We start from the raw sequence: 17,463 nt of genomic DNA on the forward strand, positions 1-17,463 counted from the left end.
TGTCCCTCAAGTCAGAGCGAGGCTTTGGGGGACCCGGCTTGTCAGAGATGTCCCCCTCATGGGGCGCCGTGACCCTCAGGCAGGTCAGAGCGAGGCTTTGGGGGACCCGGCCTGTCAGAGATGTCCCCCTCATGGGGCGCCGTGACCCTCAGTCAGGTCAGAGAGAGGCTTTGGGGGACCCGTCCTGTCAGAGATGTTCCCCTCATGGTCACCCTGTCCCTCAAGTCAGAGCGAGGCTTTGGGGGACCCGGCTTGTCAGAGATGTCCCCCTCATGGGGTGCCGTGACCCTCAGGCAGGTCAGAGCGAGGCTTTGGGGGACCCGGCTTGTCAGAGATGTCCCCCTCATGGTCACCCTGTCCCTCAAGTCAGAGCGAGGCTTTGGGGGACCCGGCTTGTCAGAGATGTCCCCCTCATGGGGCGCCGTGACCCCCAGGCAGGTCAGAGTGAGGATTTGGGGGACCCGGCTTGTCAGAGATGTCCCCCTCATGGGGCGCCGTGACCCCCAGGCAGGTCAGAGCGAGGCTTTGGGGGACCCGGCCTGTCAAAGCCCTCCGCCAGATGGCGCCGTCTGAGGGGCGGGGCCGCGCTGTGGGCGGGGCCCAGCGTGGGCGTGGCCACACATCCCTGTGGCGGCAGGAAACAGGCTGAGCAGCCTGGCGATCCTAATCCCGAGCCTGGTCCCCGCTGCAGCATCCCCGGGCCCAGCCATGGACGCAGCAGAGCCGGGTAGGGGGACTGTCTGGGATCAGGGAACCCAAGGTGTCGGGTGGGGGGAGGGAAAAAAGGCCTCCTGTCCCTCCACTGCTTCCTAAAACATACGCAACCCCTAGCTTTGCAGCCTTGCTGACTGGGAGGTGATGGCCCTAGAAATAAGATGGCCAGGGCGCAGGGGAGCGCCCTTCCTCTCCTGCAGGGACACCCTCGGACCCCAAAGCCCAGGAGCGACGCTGCTCCCCCAGCCCTCCTCCTCCTCCCGCCCCGGGACGCTGCTGCCCGCGGGGGAGGGGTCCAGGAAGGGGAAGTGGCCACTTCTGCTTCTGATTGTGTGTCAGAAATGGGGTGCAGCGTGTCCTGAGCGCCGCGGGTGGGGCGAGCTACTCCTTTCCTCTGCCCCCCACGCCTGGGGAGGCTGGGTGACCCCTGATGGGGGTGGTGGCCCACCAGACCTGACCCCTTTGTATGCGCGCACCTGTGCGGAGTGTCCCTGTGTCTTTGTGTCCCCGGCGTTGGCCTGCGTGCTCCACGTGGACCTCCATCTGTCTGGCCTGGGCTCCGTTGTGGGGCTCTCCGCGGGCGTGTGTGGGTGCTGGGCTGCGAGGGGCGGAGGTGCTGAGTGCCCCTTGGGTGTCTACTGCCTGGATCCCCCCTCACCGCCTCCCCATGCAAGCCCTCGGGGGGGCCTTGCCTTGTCCGTCCACCCCTCCCCAGGAGGCCGCGGGTAAAGGGGGTCACACCCGCACAGCCCTCACAACCCCTTCCCCAGGGCTGGCCGCGGCCCCCGAGCCCAGGAAGCGGTACAGTGACATCTTTCGCAGTTTGGACAACCTGGAGATCTCACTGGGGAACGTGTGAGTCCCACCCCCGCCCCTCCCTCCGCAAAGCCCCTGCTCAACCCCACATCCATCTCACCGGAAGATTCCTGAGAGATGTTCTAGAACCCCCGCCCCCCATATCCTGGCAGCCCCGTAAGCCACCCAGTGAACCCTGATGTAACGCGCAGCCCTGTAAACAGAGGTGTCCCCCCCACAACAAAAAAAGCTGTTAGCTCCCCTCATTCAAGCAGTGCCACAGAGCTGGCAATCAGGAATGCCCCCATGCCCACAGTGGGACAGACTGGGGCCAGGGTTGGAGGGCACATCCTGATACACACACACACCCATGCCCAGGGGCCTTGAGACGCTGCCTGGGGACCCCGGACTTCCAGGAGACCCCGAGCCTGACCAGGCCTCTGCAGCCATAGAGGTGAGTAGGGCTGGAAGGAGCAGGCTACCGAGGGGGAGCCTCGGGGAGGTGGGTGGGTCTCCTGCCCTGCTGGTTCTAGAACTTCCCCCTCCTCCCCAGAGCAGCGCAGAGGATGCTGGAGCATGTTGGAGCAGCGCCCCCACAGAGAGCCCCGCCCCCCTGTCAGGTAGGATGCTGGGGGGAGCCTTCCAGAGACAACCTCAACAGGGGGGCACCCCGTGGGTAGCAAGGACCCCTCCAGGGGGAGGATGCTTTTGGGGGTGGAGGGGAGGGGGCGTCATCCTGGGGGACTCAGGGGTATCTTGGGGTGGGGGATCTGTCCACCTGCTCCAGGAGAGGACCTGGACTTGCGGCTCATTCGGACCGAAGGCGGCGTGGACGCCGCCCTGGAGTACGCCAAGACCTGGAGCCGCTACGCCAAGGAGCTCCTGAGCTGGACGGAGAAGCGAGCCGGCTATGGTGAGGCCGCCACCCCCAGCGGGCGCGCCAGGGGCCGTGCGTCCCTGTGTCCGGGTCTGGCTGCCGCTGGAGCCTGAGCCCTGCTCCCTTCTCCAGAGCTGGAGTTCGCCAAGAGCATCGTGAAGCTCGCCGAAGCCGGCAAGGTCTCCATCCAGCAGCAGGTACCTGAGCCCCCACGCGCCTCCCGAAACCCCAGGCCTGTCCTCCCACCGCCCCTTCCCTCCGCAGGGCCACATGCCGCTGCAGTACATCTACACCATGTTTCTGGAACATGACCTCAGCCTCGGGGCCCTGGCCATGGAGACCCTGGCCCAGCAAAAGCGAGACTACTGTCAGGTAAGAAGGGCGGGCTGGGCGGCCCTGTCGCTGTCAGCCACATCCCTGTCCTCGCCGTGGAGGCCCGCGCACGCGGCAGGCAGGAACTTGCCCAAGGCGGGCTTTGCACAGATTCCGGCATGCGCCATTGCAGAACGGCCCTTGCTGGGGTGGATGGCCCAGCTGGGGCAGGGCCGGGGCTTGAGGGCGGCTCCGTGCTGCTGGCTGAGGCTTCCTCCTTGGGCGGTACTGCAGCGAGGGACCGCAGGAGGGACCCCAGGGCCGCTGGGGTGGGGGTCCTGGGGGAGGAGCAGGGCTTGGGGAGAAAGCTGCTCCTCTCCCTCGCACCCCGACCCCAACACCCGATATGGTCTGGGGCTCGGCACTTGGTGCAGCCCTCAAGAGCTGGGGTCCCTTCTACTGTTGTGATAAGATGGGGAGATAAGTTGGGGGGAAGGGAATTTGGGAAGGGAGGAGAGGAAATGCCAGAACCTATGGAATTATACCATGAAATTGAAAATAAAATAGAAGGGAAAAATAAGAAAAAGAACTGGGGTCCCCGGTGTTGTGGCAGTGCAGTGTCTGCTGCGCCAGCATCCCGTTAGGGCGCTGGTTCGAGTCCCGGCTGCCCCACTTCCCATCCAGCTCGCTGCTGTGTCTGGGAAAGCAGTGGTGGATGGCTCAAAGCCTCTGGCGGTCCCCACCTCACCCCCTCCCGCATCCCTGCTAGCCCCTGGCCGCCAAAAGGATCGAGATTGAGAAATGGCGCAAGGAATTCAAGGAGCAGTGGGTGCGAGAACAGAAGAGAATGGTGAGCCCCGCGTCCTCCCCCGGGGGGGGGCAGAGGGGCAGGGCACCGCGCTCTCCCGCCAACACCCCTGCGTCCTGCCTGCCCAGAACGACGCTGTGCAGGCGCTGCGCCGGGCCCAGCTGCAGTACACGCAGCGCTGTGAGGACCTGCGGACGCGCTGCCAGGGCTCCCCGGAGGAGCCGGGGCCCCAGGCCTCGCCAGGACCCAGCAAGCAGCAGGAACGGCGGCGACGCTCGCGAGAGGAGGCCCAGGCTAAGGTGAGTCCCAGAAGGGCAGGTGCGGAACCCCGGGCTTCCCTCCGAGGGGCTTCTGCCAGCATCCCCCACCGGCTCGGCCCCCACCCACCCTAGGCGCAGGAAGCAGAGGCTCTGTACCAGGCCTGCGTGCGCGAGGCCAATGCGAGGCAGCAGGACCTGGAAATGGCGAAGCAGCGGATCGTGTCGCATGTGCGCAAGCTGGTCTTGCAAGGGGACGAGGTCCTGCGGCGGGTGAGGACCCCCGACGCCCCACACTCCCCCTGGAGTGCGCCCCCACGAGGCCCCGCCCTTCCCCCAGCAGGTGCAGCTCAGGCCCAGGTGTGGTTCTGCCCTGCTCCCCAACTCCCCTAACTTGGCAGGTAACCCTAGGCTTGATCCGGCTGCGCGGGGCACAGTCCGAGCGCAGCCCCCGCGCCTTCGCAGCCTTGGCCGAGTGCTGCGCGCCCTTCGAGCCTGGCCAGCGCTACCAGGAGTTCGTGCGGACGCTGCGTCCCGAGGCTCCGCCACCCCCGCCGCCCGCCTTCTCTTTTCAGGAGTTTGTGACCATTGGACACAGGTGGGCTGGTAGGATTTTTAATTGGGGAGTGGGGTGTCCGAGTTCTGGAAGGCTAAGACTTTGGGTCAGCATATCTTGATCTCAAACTTCAACCTCCTCCTCCCCACCTCCCCAAATGCTGTCTCCTCAGCTCGCCTGTGGACACCAGGAGAAGGCCCTCGGGCCCCCGGCCTCCCAGGTTGGAGGAGAGCCCTGCCGAGCCGGGTCCGTGGGAGGACTCCAGCTCGTCCTGCAGCAGCTGGCCAGGTGAGTGCGCGGCCCGCCCGCCACCAGGGCCCGGGGCTGTGGAAGCGCCCTCCATGGCTTCTCCCGTCCCAGGCCCCGCAGGCCCCACTCCGGGCAGCGATGTGGACAGCGTGGGCGGCGGCAGCGAGTCCCGGTCCCTGGATTCTCCTACGTCCAGTCCAGGTGGGAATAGGCCCCGCTGCCTGCTTCCAGACGACCTCTGACCCCCAGCCTCTCCACTTTCCTTTGACCCCTAACCTACTCTCGGGAACCCCCACCCCCCCAGGCCCTGGCCCACGGCGCCTGGTGAAGGTCACATCCACGGGTACCGAATCCTCGGATGACTTTGAGGAACGAGACCCGGGTGAGGCAGGGAGCGATGGGGTGGAGGCTGGCGGGCAGCCGAGACCACGCGCCCGTGCCTGACCCTGTCCTGCCTCCCGCAGACCTGGCCGAGGGGCTGGAGAACGGGCTGGGCGGCGCGTTCAGGAAGTGGACGCTGTCCCCGGCGGCTCAGACGCACCGGCTGCGGCGGCTGCGGGGCCCGGCCAAGTGTCGCGACTGTGACGCCTTCATGGTCAGCGGCATCGAGTGTGAGGAGGTGTGTGGCCTGAGGCGGCACCCCTGCGCCCCTGTGCCCTCTCCTGAGCCTGGCTGATGGCCTTGACCCCTGACCCCTTGACCTTTCCGCTCCCCTGACGCCAGTGCTTCCTGACCTGCCACAAACGCTGCCTGGAGACCCTGCTGATCCTCTGCGGACACAGGAAGCTCCCAGCCCGGACGCCTCTCTTCGGGGTTGACTTCCTGCAGCTGCCCAGGGCCTTCCCGGAGGAGGTGCCCTTCGTGGTCACCAAGTGCACAGCCGAGATTGAGCACCGTGGCCTGGGTGTGCAGGTGCAGCCTTGCGGCCGACTGTCCCTGCCCCACTCCAGCTCAGAGCTGGACTGTATTGCAAGCGGGCCACCCTGTCTCCTCCTCACCACCCCACAGGGCATCTATCGGGTCAGCGGGTCCCGGGTCCGCGTGGAGCGGCTGTGCCAGGCGTTTGAGAACGGCCGCACGTTGGTGGAACTTTCTGGAAACTCGCCCCATGATGTCTCCGGAGTCCTTAAGCGATTTCTGCAGGAGGTGGGTGCTCCGGAGGGAGAGATTGGTGGTCTGGGCGGGGACGGCTCGGAGGGAGGGAGGAGCGCCCACCTCTCTGCGTAGCCCACCCACACCTGTGTCCCTCCTCCCCCAGCACTCACTCACTCATTGCACCCCCAGCTCACCAATCCCGTGATACCATACCACCTGTACGATGCCTTCATCTCTCTGGCTAAGACCTTGCATGCTGACCCCGGGGACACCCCGGGGACCCCCCGCCCCCGCCCTGACGCTGTCCACTCTCTGAAGACCCTGTTGGGACAGCTGCCCGACTCTAATTACAACACCCTCCGGCACTTGGTGGTCCATCTGTTCAGGTGTGCGCTGGACCCCCCTCCCCGCACCCTCTCCCCGCCTCAGCCACTGCTAACGCCCGACCCCAACCCTCCCCTGACTCAGAATGTGGGGTGTAGTGGCCCCGGAGCCCGCGCTCTGCCCCCTGTGACCCGCTCAGCTCTGCTGGATTCAGACTGGCGCTCCACCCGCCAGCCCCGCACCCACCCCAGGCCCTGACCCTGCTCTTCGTCCCCGTCCCCAGGGTGGCCGCCAAGTGGGAAGAAAATAAGATGTCCGCCAACAACCTGGGCATTGTGTTCGGGCCGACGCTGCTGCGGCCGCCGCAGGAGCCGTGGGCGCCCGGTGCCAGCCCCACCGCCTGCCTGCTGGACTCGGGCTACCAGGCACAGTTTGTGGAATTCCTCATCATGTACTACGAGCACATCTTTGGAATGGATGAGCTGCCCCAGACCCCCGAGCTCCCGTCCCAAGACCCCAGCCCAACGCCCACGCCCCCCAGCCTCACCTCAGAGCTGAATCCCCACGGAGCCTTGGAGAAGCTTCCAGATGCCACAGCCTCCGAGGTGGGAACCCACGAGTGAGGGGAGGGCAGACGCGGGGAGGGGCTCTTCATTCTAACCCTCTGCCCCCTGTCCTGCTTCTGTCTTTTTCTCTTTTTAAAGATTTATTTATTTTTGCTGGAAAGGCAGATTTACAGAGAAAGAGAGACAGAAAGATGTTCCATCTGCTGGTTCACTCCCCAAGTGGCTGCAATGGCCAAAGCTGAGCTGATCTGAAGCCAGGAGCCAGGAGCCTCTCCCGGGTCTCCCATGTGGGTCAGGGTCCCCAGGCTTTGGGCCGTCCTCGACTGCTTTCCCAGGCCACAGGCAGGGAGCTGGGTGGGAAGTGGAGCAGCTGGGCCTTGAACCGGCGCCCATATGGCAGCACTGCACGCAGTGTAGTGCACCACAGTGCCACCTCCTCTTCGCTCAGTCATGTTTTTCCCTCTCTAGGGCGTCCTTTATTCCCCACAGCACACGCAAGCCTCGCAGGCCTGGAGGTTTCCCTGCTGGGGCGGGCATGGGGTCCTCACGGCTGGCATTTCTCCCTGCAGATCCCAGCTGTGCACGGGGCGCTGGGGCAGGAGCTGGCAGAACACGCCGAGGCCGTGGAGGGTGAGTCGGTTGCAGAGCTGGCTTGGGAATTTGGGGGGCTTGTGCCCCTTGTCCCGCGGTGGCTTTGTTGAGTGGGTGGCGATACCCAGAGGACTTGGGGGGCTGCCGCTTAGCATGGACCTCGCTTCCCTGCAGAAACCACCATCACCACCACCCAGAACCCCGAGGACTCCTTCCTGGGCACGCAGTCCCGCGGCCACTTCAGCCGGCAGCCAGTGAAGTATCCCCGAGGGGGCGCACGGCCCGTTGCCTGCCAGCCGTCCAGCTTGGCCGCGGGGACCTCCAGGCTTCCCGAGGAAACCCCTGCGGTCCCGGCACACCTTGGGAGTTTTCCAAGAAGGGGGCTTGGCCCGGAGGGCAGCCCCCTGCTGCGCCGCGCCCCACTGCCCAAACATATTAAGATGACACACGAAACCGCCCGGCTGCTCTCCAAGCTGGACGCTGAGGCCACAACCAAGGCTGCCTGCTGCGCCGACCCCCTCCAGCCCGGGGAAACCCAGGAGGAGCGCCTCTGACCGCCGCTGGACGCAGGATTGGAAAGACGGACTCGTGTCTTCCAGCCCGCCACCGTCTGGGGCCGGGAGCTGCCCTTGGGAGACCCTGGTGCGTTGGGGGGGCACGTCAGACCCTTCAGTGGACAGTGCTGCCACAAGACACACAGGAGAGCCGCTGGTGTCAGGGCCGCTCACGTTCATGGTCAGTGCTCCACTCTGACCCTTCGGGGGGCCGTTTGCTGCTGTGGGTAGGCACCATCCCGCCTCTGACTGCCGGGGTCACTGAACCAGGCTGTGCCCAGTCGGTGACGGGCAGCCCAGACGCCACCACCACTACCCGTGCGTGGTGCCCGGGATGCGGTGGGCTCTGAATAAACCACGCGCTGGGGACATGACGGATGATTCTGTTTGACGAGAGCCCCCTGGAGCACCCCGTTGTCCAATCAGGGAAATCAAGGCACGCACCCCCTCCACACTGTTTTTGTTTTGCCCCGTCCCCCATACACCTGTGGGTAACAGTCCCGCCTGCTGACTGGCTGAGTCACACCAGAGCCTGGCCTTGGTGTCCCCAGACCGGTCCTGTGCAATCAGGCACATAGAACGAAAGGACAGATAACCAGGACAATGGGGCCGTGTGCTCCGGCCCGTGGGAGCTCAGCATCGCCTCTGCAAGGCCAGGCCAGGGACAGCGCTGCCCCCGGAGGCAGGCGGGAGGAGAGCTGTAAGAAAGGAGTGCCCGGCGATCAGCTGGCGACAGAAGCCTGTGGCGGTGGGGGTACAGCGGAGCCGGCCAGGAGGGTCCATGGTCCAGCCTGGCTGCAGGCTGGGGAAGCCGAGGCATGGGCGGGGGTCTCCAAGTCGGATCAGGGCGTGGCTTGCAGCTCGGCGGTGGATTGGACGCGAGGGCGAGGGCGGGCGAGGGCTGGCAGGGGGAGAAGAAAGAGGGGGTGCCGACCCTGAGACCGACCACCGGGGAGCCGTGCCCCGGGGCTGTTCGTGATCACGGCGGCGCGACTTTCACAGGCGAGTGTTGAGTCAACTCCAAAAAAGTGCGGGCGCTTTAAGGTGCGCACGGGATCACCGCCTGGGGATGAGGGTCTCCCGCGCCGGAAATGGAGGGGTCGACCGGTGGGGGGGAGGAGGAGGAGGAGGAAGGACGGAGGAGCAATGGGCAGCAGTTTCCGGGCGACCTGGGGGGCTTGGTTCCTCCTCCCCGCCAACCCCGTGGCCAGGTTCTGGAGGTGGCTGCGGGGCAGGGCGGGGCTCCCCGCAGGTGCCGCCCCCCCAGGTGACGGGAGGGCGGAGCCTCGTGGCGGAGGTGGGGCGTCGGGGACCCCGCCTCTGTCGGACGCGCCCTGTGGGTTCCCGCCGCGGCCATCGGGAGGGGTGGGCCAGGGTCCCCCGGCTCGCCCCAGCCCCTTGGAGAGTGCGCTCCGGGTGCTGCGTGACGCGCGCCCCAGGTGAGGCCCGCACCGGCGCGGGACGGGGTGGGCGCGGCACGTGGCCGCGGGGTCTGGGGCGTCGCCGCCTCCTCCTCTTCCTCCTCCTCTTTTATTTTTTTTTCCTCCCCCAACTCCTGCAGGCCTGGGCCGGGCGCGGGGTGGCCTCCGCGCTGTTGCAAGCTCCCCGAACGCCCTCTTTGTCCTGGGTCCAACCGAACGGCTCGATGCCCCACCCGCCCCGGCAGCCCTGGCACCTCTCAGGCCGGCTTCCCCAAGCCCTTGCAGGCTCTCCCCAGTCCGCCCCCCCCCGCTCACCTCCTCGCCCCAGTCCTACCCGCAGGGTCCCAGCAAGTGTTTCAACCACGGGGCTCACGCACCCGCGCGCACACACACACACCCCACACACATACCCGCTTCCTGCTTTCCCCTCCCTGTATGTGGCCTTGTGTATCAAAATGACTTTCCCTTATCTGATCAAGCAGTTCCCACACCCTTGGGTTCTGGCCCCTCGCCCTCCTCTCCCCTCCTCCCTCTTCTCCACACGACCCCACCTGCGTCACTGGTTGGACCCCAGGGGGGATGGGATTGGGCCAGGTTTGAAAACCAAAGCAAATCATTGATCCAGGAATTTTAAATTCCCCGCCCCAGTTTGAGGCCCTTCCCAAGCCCATGGCCACTGGGTCACGGTGGATCTGCCCTGGCCACTGGCTGCACCCCTTCCTCCTCCCGCTCACCCCGTCCCCATCCCATTCCAGGCCATCACCATGGACCAGTGCTACTACAACGAGACGGTGGGCTTCTTCTACAACAACAGCGGCAAGGAGCTCAGCTCGCACTGGCGGCCCAAGGACGTGCTGGTGGTGGCGCTGGGGCTGACGGTGAGTGTGCTGGTGCTGCTGACCAACCTGCTGGTCATCGCGGCCATTGCCTCCAACCGCCGCTTCCACCAGCCCATCTACTACCTGTTGGGAAACCTGGCGGCGGCCGACCTCTTCGCCGGCGTGGCCTACCTCTTTCTCATGTTCCACACGGGACCCCGGACCGCCCGCCTCTCGCTGCGCGCCTGGTTCGTGCGCCAGGGCCTGTTGGACACCAGCCTCACGGCCTCCGTGGCCACGCTGCTGGCCATCGCCGTGGAGCGCCACCACAGCGTGATGGCCGTGCAGCTGCACAGCCGCCTGCCCCGCGGCCGCGTGGTCGTGCTCATCGTGGGCGTGTGGCTGGCCGCCCTGGGCTTGGGGCTGCTGCCCGCCCACTGGTGGCATTGTCTCTGCGCCCTGGACCGGTGCTCACGCATGGCTCCCCTGCTCAGTCGCTCCTACCTGGCCGCCTGGGCCCTGTCCAGCCTGCTCGTCTTCTTGCTCATGGTGGCAGCCTACGCTCGCATCTTCTTCTACGTGCGGAGACGGGTGCAGCGAATGTCGGAACATGTCAGCTGTCATCCCCGCTACCAGGAGACCACGCTGAGCCTGGTCAAAACCCTGGGCATCATCCTAGGTGCGTGTGCCGGACCCTGCCTCTGCCCTCTGCTCTCGGCCCCCACATCACCGCCTAGGCAGCTGGGGATCCAGACCCGCCATGAGCCCTACTCCTGAATTCCCTGGGAGTTGGGGGCACAGGATTGCAAGATGGAAACCCTCCCAGGAAGCTGTGAACTCAGCTTTCAGGGTCTGGCTTGTGGGGGTGTGGGCTGGAATCCCCTTTTATTCTGAGTTTTATCTTAGAAAGTTTTTTTGATTTGTTTTGTTTTGTACCCAATATATGTTATTTTCTTTATGCAAGGTGGACATTTTTTTTAAAGATTTATTTATTTTTATTACAAAGTCAGATATACAGAGAGGAGGAGAGACAGAGAGGAAGATCTTCCGTCCGATGATTCACTCACCAAGTGAGCGCAACAGCCAGTGCTGCGCTGATCCAAAGCCGGGAACCAGGAACCTCTTCCGGGTCTCCCACGCGGGTGCAGGGTCCCAAAGCTTTGGGCCGTCCTCGACTGCTTTCCCAGGCCACAAACAGGGAGCGGGGTGGGAAGTGGAGCTGCCGGGATTAGAACCGGCGACCGTAAGGGATCCCGGCGTGTTCAAGGCGAGGACTTTAGCCGCCAGGCCACGCCGCCGGGGCCCAGGTGAACATTTTTTAAATTAAAGATTTATTTATTTTCATTGGCTAACCAGATGTACAGAGAGGAGGAGACAGAGAGGAAGATCTTCCCTTCAGTGGTTCACTCTGCAGGTGGCTGCATGGCTGGAGTTGAGCCCATCCGAAGGCAGGAGCCCGGAGCCTCCTTTCGGTCTCCTATGCAGGTGCAGGGCGAGGACTTTAGCTCCTAGGCTACCACACTGGGCCCGATAAATAAATCTCTTTGTAAAAAAAAAAAGAAAGTTTTTTTCTTTCTTTTTTTTTTTTTTTTCTAAGCAAGAGAGGCATTGTGGAACCAGCCAGCCAGACACGCTGCGTGCCCTCTGCCCCCTCACGCTGAGCTGTGGACACCCTTCCGCAGCCCTTTCTCCTCCTGCCAGTCCCAAACTCCCTCCTTTCCCAAGCCTCGCTCACTCTGCCTTCTCCATTGCGCAGGGGCGTTCGTGGTCTGCTGGACCCCGGGCCAAGTGGTGCTGCTGCTGGATGGCCTCAACTGCAGGTCGTGCAACGTGCTGGCCGTGGAGAAGTACTTCCTGCTGCTGGCCGAGTCCAACTCGCTGGTCAACGCCGCCGTGTACTCGTGCCGCGATGCGGAGATGCGCCGCACCTTCCGCCGCCTGCTCTGCTGCCTGTGCCGCGGCCGGTCCAGCCTCCAGTCCGCGCGCCGCTGCGCGTCCTCCCCGGGGGGCACCATGGCCAGCACGCGCATCACGCTCCCCGAAAACGGCCACTCGCTCATGGACTCGACCCTGTAACCACCCTGAGCTGGATGCAGGCTCGCTGCGGACCCCTGCCCACCGCTTCCTGCAGCCCTTCGACGGTGGGGGACTTCAAGGGTGGCACACGTCCAAGGGCGCACAGCCTCGCCTGCGGCGCCAGGGTCAGGGCTCATTGCCAAGTCCCCAGTGGATGGCGCGTGTGGGATTTTAACACTGCCATTATCTCAGGTTTGGGAAAAAAACTTTTTTTTTTTTTTAAAACAGGACTTTTTTTTTTCTGTTTTGGTCACCCAGTGGTGTTATTTGTGAGGGAGCAGGTTGTCCAGGACAGACCGCCCCCTCCCCGCCAGGCTGATTTCCTGGCACTAATTTCTCTCCCGACACAGGACTGAGGGCTGTTGAGCGGCATCTGGAAGGGAGGTTTGTTGGGGCACCCTCACAGCGGACCTGGCCGTGTTAGAACTGAGGAGGCTTGCAGGGGCATCTGCCCTGGGGAGCAAACCTGTCCCCCACTCGTATGATCTCCAACGCTTTTTTTTCCCCCAAATGTGCGGCGCCGGTCGTGGCTGATGCTGGGAGAGGCAGGAAGGCCCATCTGGGTCTCCTCCCACGTGGATGGCGGGCAGCCACGAACGTGGGCTAGCCCTTCATTGCAGGCGTGTGAGCAGGTGGCCAGATCTGGAGGACCTGCTGACGCCCGACACCTGCTTCTCCGTGACATGCTCGTGGCTGCTTCCCCGATGGACTCTGGAGCCCGGGTGGTCTCTGACCTTGGCCTTTGATCCATATTGGTCAGAGCCCCACCGCCTTCCTGCTGGCCCCACACGCCGCATGTGGGCCACCGTGGCACCGGGCGTCACGGGTAGTCACAGCCAGGTGGCCAGAGGCTGGCTTGGACTGCTGTCACTGTCTGTCCAGCTCTGCGCACGAGCCTGGCACGCTGACCCTAGGGGGTCCGCTATGGCCTTTAGAAAGAGACTCACAGAGGTGGGTGCTCTGGCCCACGGCTGTCCAGCCTGGCAGGGGCATGAGGACGCAGGAGAGACGGGGATTTTACATCCAAATGGCCTCAAAGACCACAGCTCGGCCGGGCCAAAGCCAGGAGCCTCTCCCGGGTCTCCCACGCGGGTGCTGAGGCCCAGGCACTTGGCCCGTCCTCCATTGCTCTCCCAGGCCCCAGGCAGGGAGCTGGATGGGAAGTGGGGCAGCCGGGACTCGAACTGGCGCTCCTACGGGATGCAATGCTACAGGTGGAGGCTTAATGTGCTATACCATGGTGCCAGCTTTTCCCAATCTCATTAAAGAATGTATTTATTTATTTTTATTGCAAATTTAGATCTACAGAGAGGTAAGAGAGACAGAGGAAGATCTTCTGTCCACTGATTCACTCTCCTGGTGCCTAAATGGCTGAGCTGAGCCGATCAGGAGCCAGGAACCAGGAGCCTCCTCCAGGTCTCCCACGCGGGTGCAGGGTCCCAAGGCTTTGGGCCGTCCTGGTCTTTTTTCCCAGGCCACAGGCAGGGAGCTGGGTGGGAAGTGGAGCAGCTGGGATTCGAACCAGCGGCGGGGTGAAAGGATCCCGGGGACCTAAGAGGGCGCCGTTGTCAAGGCAACCACCTTGGTGGCGTCAGCCAGGGCCGGTGAGGAAGGTGACTTGTTTGTTTGGGGGCGTGTCTCAGAAAATTAAAAATCCGTGTGCGCGGCGCTGACTGGTTTGCAGCGGCAGAGGGGGCGGGTCTGCGGGCGTGCGGCGGCCCTGGTTGGCTGGCGGCGGCACGGGGGCGGGGCTCGGGTTGGCGGGAGGCGGTGTTCTCAGCGCCGCCCACGGACGCCCAGCCGCGGGCGGGTCAAGGCATTTACCGGCCCTGGAAGAGGCCCAGGCCAGGCGCCGGTCTCCGCGGGGCTTGGAGGGGCCGGAATGGAGAGGGCTTCGGGGTCACCTGGATGGAACGGGGGTTCGGGGTCACCAGGTTGGAGAGGGGCTTCGGGGTCACTGCAATGGAGCGGGCTCAGGGTCACCGGGATGGAACGGGGGTTCGGGGTCACCGAGATGGAGAGGGGGTTCAGGGTCACCGGGATGGAGGCGGGGGTTGGGGTCACCGGGATGGAGAGGGGGTTCGGGGTCACCGGGATGGAGAGGGCTTCGGGGTCACCGGGATGGAGAGGGGTTTCGGGGTCACCAGGTTGGAGGGGGCCGGAATGTGTTTGTAGGACTTTCGTGAACCACCCTAAAGCTGAAGGGGGGCTCCTGAGGAAGGACACTGTGGGGGTGTCCGTCGGAGGGTCCTTTGCACCCTGAAGGGGGCGCCAGTAAATACTGGTGAGAATGGGCAGTTTTGGGGGGTCAGGTAACTGTGGGGGAACTTGGAGTGATCTGAAGTTGGCACCTTGAGGAACTTTCTGGCACACAGTTCCCTGGGTGGGCTGGGAGGAACTGAGGGACACCCCAACACCTACCAACCCCCTTTTTCTTTTCTTTTTAAATAAATTTGCAAATGTTGGCGGGAACACGTGCCTTTGGTGCGAGGCGCCAAGCTGGGCGAGGACGGTCCTGCTCCCGGCTCCTGGCACACACCCTGGGGGGCAGGCTCAGGTCCGGGGGTCCCTGCCACCCGCGGGGGAGCCCCAGATGGAGCTCCAGGCTTGGCCCAGGCCCAGCCTCCTCCTTGCTCATGTGGGGTGTCATTGGGGGCGTGAACCAGGCAGGGAGCCAGGGCGTGGTGCTGCGTGGTGACTGATGGAGTCCTTAGAAAGTAGCTCACTGAGGTGTCTTGCCCCACACAGACAGTTGGTAATCACATATTGAAAATATTTATGGGTCCCAGTGTGATGGCTAATTCCTCCTTCAAGTGCCAGGATCCCATATGGGTGCCAGTTTGTGTCCCAGCCGCTCCACTTCCCATCCAGCTCCCTGCCTGTGGCCTGGGAAAGCAGTGGAGGACGGCCCAGAGCCTTGGGACCCTGCACCCGCGTGGGAGACCCGGGAGAGGCTCCTGGCTCCTGGCTTTGGATTGGCTCGGCTCCAGGCCATCCAAGCAGAGCCCCAGGGGCTTGCAGCAGCTCACACCTGTGAGATGTGGCTTTTCCCACTGTGACACCGGCCCCTGTGGCCAACGCTTGAAGCTGGAACAAGAGGGAACAGTCCAGGCTGGGACCTGCCTGCCCAGGGTGGGAGGAAGAGGCGGCGGCGGGAGCTGGGGAAGCCCCCACGGCGCCCCGCGGGCTCCACCGAAGCCGGTTCTCACATCTGATCAGCAGCCGGGCCAGCAGCTGCGGTTTTGAGTAAGAGCCGTTGTGGTGGTGTTTGGACCAACAAGTGAGGAAGTAAGGGTGTCGTCACACGCTTGTCATAGACGGAAGCTGAGCCCGCTGAGATGTTGCTCTCGGGGCCAGCACTGTGGGATAGGGTGTTGAGCCTCTGACTGTGGCACTAGAATACCACGGGGGCGCTAGTTCTAATCCCGGCAGCCCCACTTCCCATCCAGCTCCCTTCCTGTGGCCTGGGAAAGCAGTGGAGGACGGCCCAAAGTCTTGGGACCCTGCACCCGTGTGGGAGACCCAGGAGAAGCTCCTGGCTCCTGGCTTCAGATCGGTGCAGCTCTGGCCATTGTGGCTACTTGGGGAGTGAACCAGCAGATGGAAGATCTTTCTGTCTCTCCTTCTTCCTGTAAATCTGCCCTGTTATTAATATAACAATTACAAATAAAGCATTAAAAAATTAGCTGGTCTTTGTTCAAATCCTGCAAATATTTTATGTCCTTTTTCAAGAATTTCCCACAGCTGGCCTCGTGGCATAGTAGATAAACATTCTGTCTGTCTGTCCGCTCCGGCCAGTGCGGGAGCTTTTCCTCTTTGAGCTCCGGCCCCCCCGCCTGTTCTCGCGCCCTTCGGCCTACCTGCGCCTGCTGCTTGGTAAGCGTGTTTCCGGCCCGACCTTCCCACGTGATTTTTTTTAAGTAAATAGACACGGCTGTTAGGAGAGGCTGACCCTCCGCCTACTGACTCACTTCCCGGACAGCCCCAAAGGGCCAGGCGGGAACCGGGAACTCCTTCCGGGCCTCCCACTGGGTGCGGTGCGGGGTGGGACAGGCGTCCCCAGGCCTGAGCCAGAGCCGCCTCCCAAGCATGGAGCCAGTCGGCAGGCGTGCCGGCCTGGGCGGGCAGCATCTTCACCCGCTGTGCCCATGGGAGACTTGTTCTCCTGGCTTTCTCTGTAACTGTCTTTCAAATAAATTAAATATATATTTTTTTAATGCACAACTTTCAAATAATCTACTGGGTCACTTCACCGGGGTGACTGTATGGCACGTGAATTTCATTGCAATACCACTGGTATATTGGAATGTGTGTTGTGGGGTAAGCCGCCTCTTGGGACGCCCGCACGCGTGCCTGGTTCGGGTCTCATCTGCTCTGCTTGCTGCTGTCAGGCCTAGACCGGGCCGCTTTGGCCATTTGGGGAATCAAGCTGCAGCGCTCTCTCTCTCTCTCTCTGTCTCAGCTGCTTTTCAGTAGATGAAAACTAAACACAGAAACGTTTACAATACAATTTACCAGATGAGCTTTAAAGTTCAGGAGTGTGTGTCTGTCAGACTGGGCCCGCGGCCGGATGTTCCAGACACTTCCAAAAGGTTGTGAAAAACCAGCCAGAATCAACTTAGGTTTGATCTGGGGACGTTTGGAGGGGGACCCGTGGGCACACACACGCGTGGGCACACACGGGCACACACACACGGGCACACGCACGCTCGCGGCACCTGCCTCCGCGGCCACGCTTCCCCAGCAGACCTGCCCATCGGCTGCGGTTCCCTCGTGCTTTTTCATCCCGTCTCGGGTTTGTTTTTCTGACTCAGCGCCCTGGAACGCCCTGGCACGGGCAGACACCAGCAAGCTGGCTGAGGGTGTGAGCGTGATTAATGGCCTGGCCCGTGAAGCTTGTGTCGGCCTGTCACCCACAACCTGCTTCCTGCTGGTCCTGCGCGTGGGCTGCAGACCCAGGGCTCACTCGCACACACCTGGGATCTGATTTGGCACAGTGACCGCAACGGCCAGAGCTGCGCCAATCTGAAGCCAGGAGCCAGGAGCCTCTTCCGGGTCTCCCACGCAGGTGCAGGGTCCCAAGGCTTTGGGCCGTCCTCCACTGCTTTCCCAGGCCACAGGCAGGGAGCTGGATGGAGTGGAGCAGCTGGGACATGAACTTAGTGTGCAAGGCGAGGACTTTAATAGGCCACCGCACCAGGCCCCTTGACGCCCTTTAACCCCATGTTGCATGCAGGCTGTAGTGCAGTGGTAGTCAGGGCTTCCTCCTGTGTGGTCCCACGTGGCAAAGCCGTGCTCCACCTGGCGCGTATCCTAGGTGCTTTGGGTCACTGGGATTTTTCTCACTTTCCCCAGAAGGAAATGAAGGTAATGTGGGGGCGGTGGGGGAGGTGGCCCCTGTCTACATCCGCGTCTCTCACGTGATGGCAGGTGCGGACGTTGGGCTCAGC

At 63.4% G+C, this 17,463-nt stretch overlaps 3 protein-coding genes across 4 annotated transcripts in view; 2 read left to right on the plus strand and 1 right to left on the minus strand.

The window, feature by feature from the left end:
- Positions 1-17,463, minus strand: part of NDUFA13 (NADH:ubiquinone oxidoreductase subunit A13) — a 40,845-nt gene that overhangs the window by 2,924 nt on the left and 20,458 nt on the right. The window lies entirely within an intron of this gene.
- On the plus strand, positions 676-7,756 carry GMIP (GEM interacting protein). Its single transcript, XM_058657615.1, has 21 exons — positions 676-727; positions 1,485-1,569; positions 1,888-1,963; positions 2,075-2,129; positions 2,297-2,422; positions 2,519-2,583; positions 2,651-2,758; positions 3,468-3,548; positions 3,635-3,805; positions 3,899-4,036; positions 4,165-4,361; positions 4,492-4,607; positions 4,680-4,769; positions 4,873-4,950; positions 5,033-5,187; positions 5,292-5,480; positions 5,577-5,714; positions 5,853-6,049; positions 6,271-6,592; positions 7,123-7,183; positions 7,319-7,756. Exons 1-21 carry the CDS (start codon positions 709-711, stop codon positions 7,696-7,698), a joined length of 2,847 nt encoding a protein of 948 aa, XP_058513598.1. The 5' UTR covers positions 676-708; the 3' UTR covers positions 7,699-7,756.
- On the plus strand, positions 8,666-12,013 carry LPAR2 (lysophosphatidic acid receptor 2). Of its 2 annotated transcripts, none has more exons than XM_058657702.1 (3): positions 8,666-8,742; positions 9,875-10,616; positions 11,694-12,013. In XM_058657702.1, exons 2-3 carry the CDS (start codon positions 9,884-9,886, stop codon positions 12,011-12,013), a joined length of 1,053 nt encoding a protein of 350 aa, XP_058513685.1. In that variant the 5' UTR covers positions 8,666-8,742; positions 9,875-9,883. The 2 variants fall into 2 exon arrangements, with proteins under 2 accessions (XP_058513685.1, XP_004595577.1); XM_004595520.2 differs by lacking the exon at positions 8,666-8,742 and adding an exon at positions 8,850-9,137.

Source organism: Ochotona princeps, chromosome 33 (assembly GCF_030435755.1).
Source record: "Ochotona princeps isolate mOchPri1 chromosome 33, mOchPri1.hap1, whole genome shotgun sequence".
NCBI lineage: Eukaryota > Metazoa > Chordata > Mammalia > Lagomorpha > Ochotonidae > Ochotona > Ochotona princeps.

Excerpts from the sequence above, each read along its gene's own strand:
- LPAR2 (XM_058657702.1), top strand. The coding sequence starts at position 9,884 with ATGGACCAGTGCTACTACAACGAGACGGTGGGCTTCTTCTACAACAAC. Across the intron at positions 10,617-11,693 it reads AACCCTGGGCATCATCCTAG|GGGCGTTCGTGGTCTGCTGG; the intron begins GTGCGTGTGCCG and ends TCCATTGCGCAG.
- GMIP (XM_058657615.1), top strand. Across the intron at positions 5,481-5,576 it reads ACCGTGGCCTGGGTGTGCAG|GGCATCTATCGGGTCAGCGG; the intron begins GTGCAGCCTTGC and ends ACCACCCCACAG. Across the intron at positions 5,715-5,852 it reads TTAAGCGATTTCTGCAGGAG|CTCACCAATCCCGTGATACC; the intron begins GTGGGTGCTCCG and ends TTGCACCCCCAG.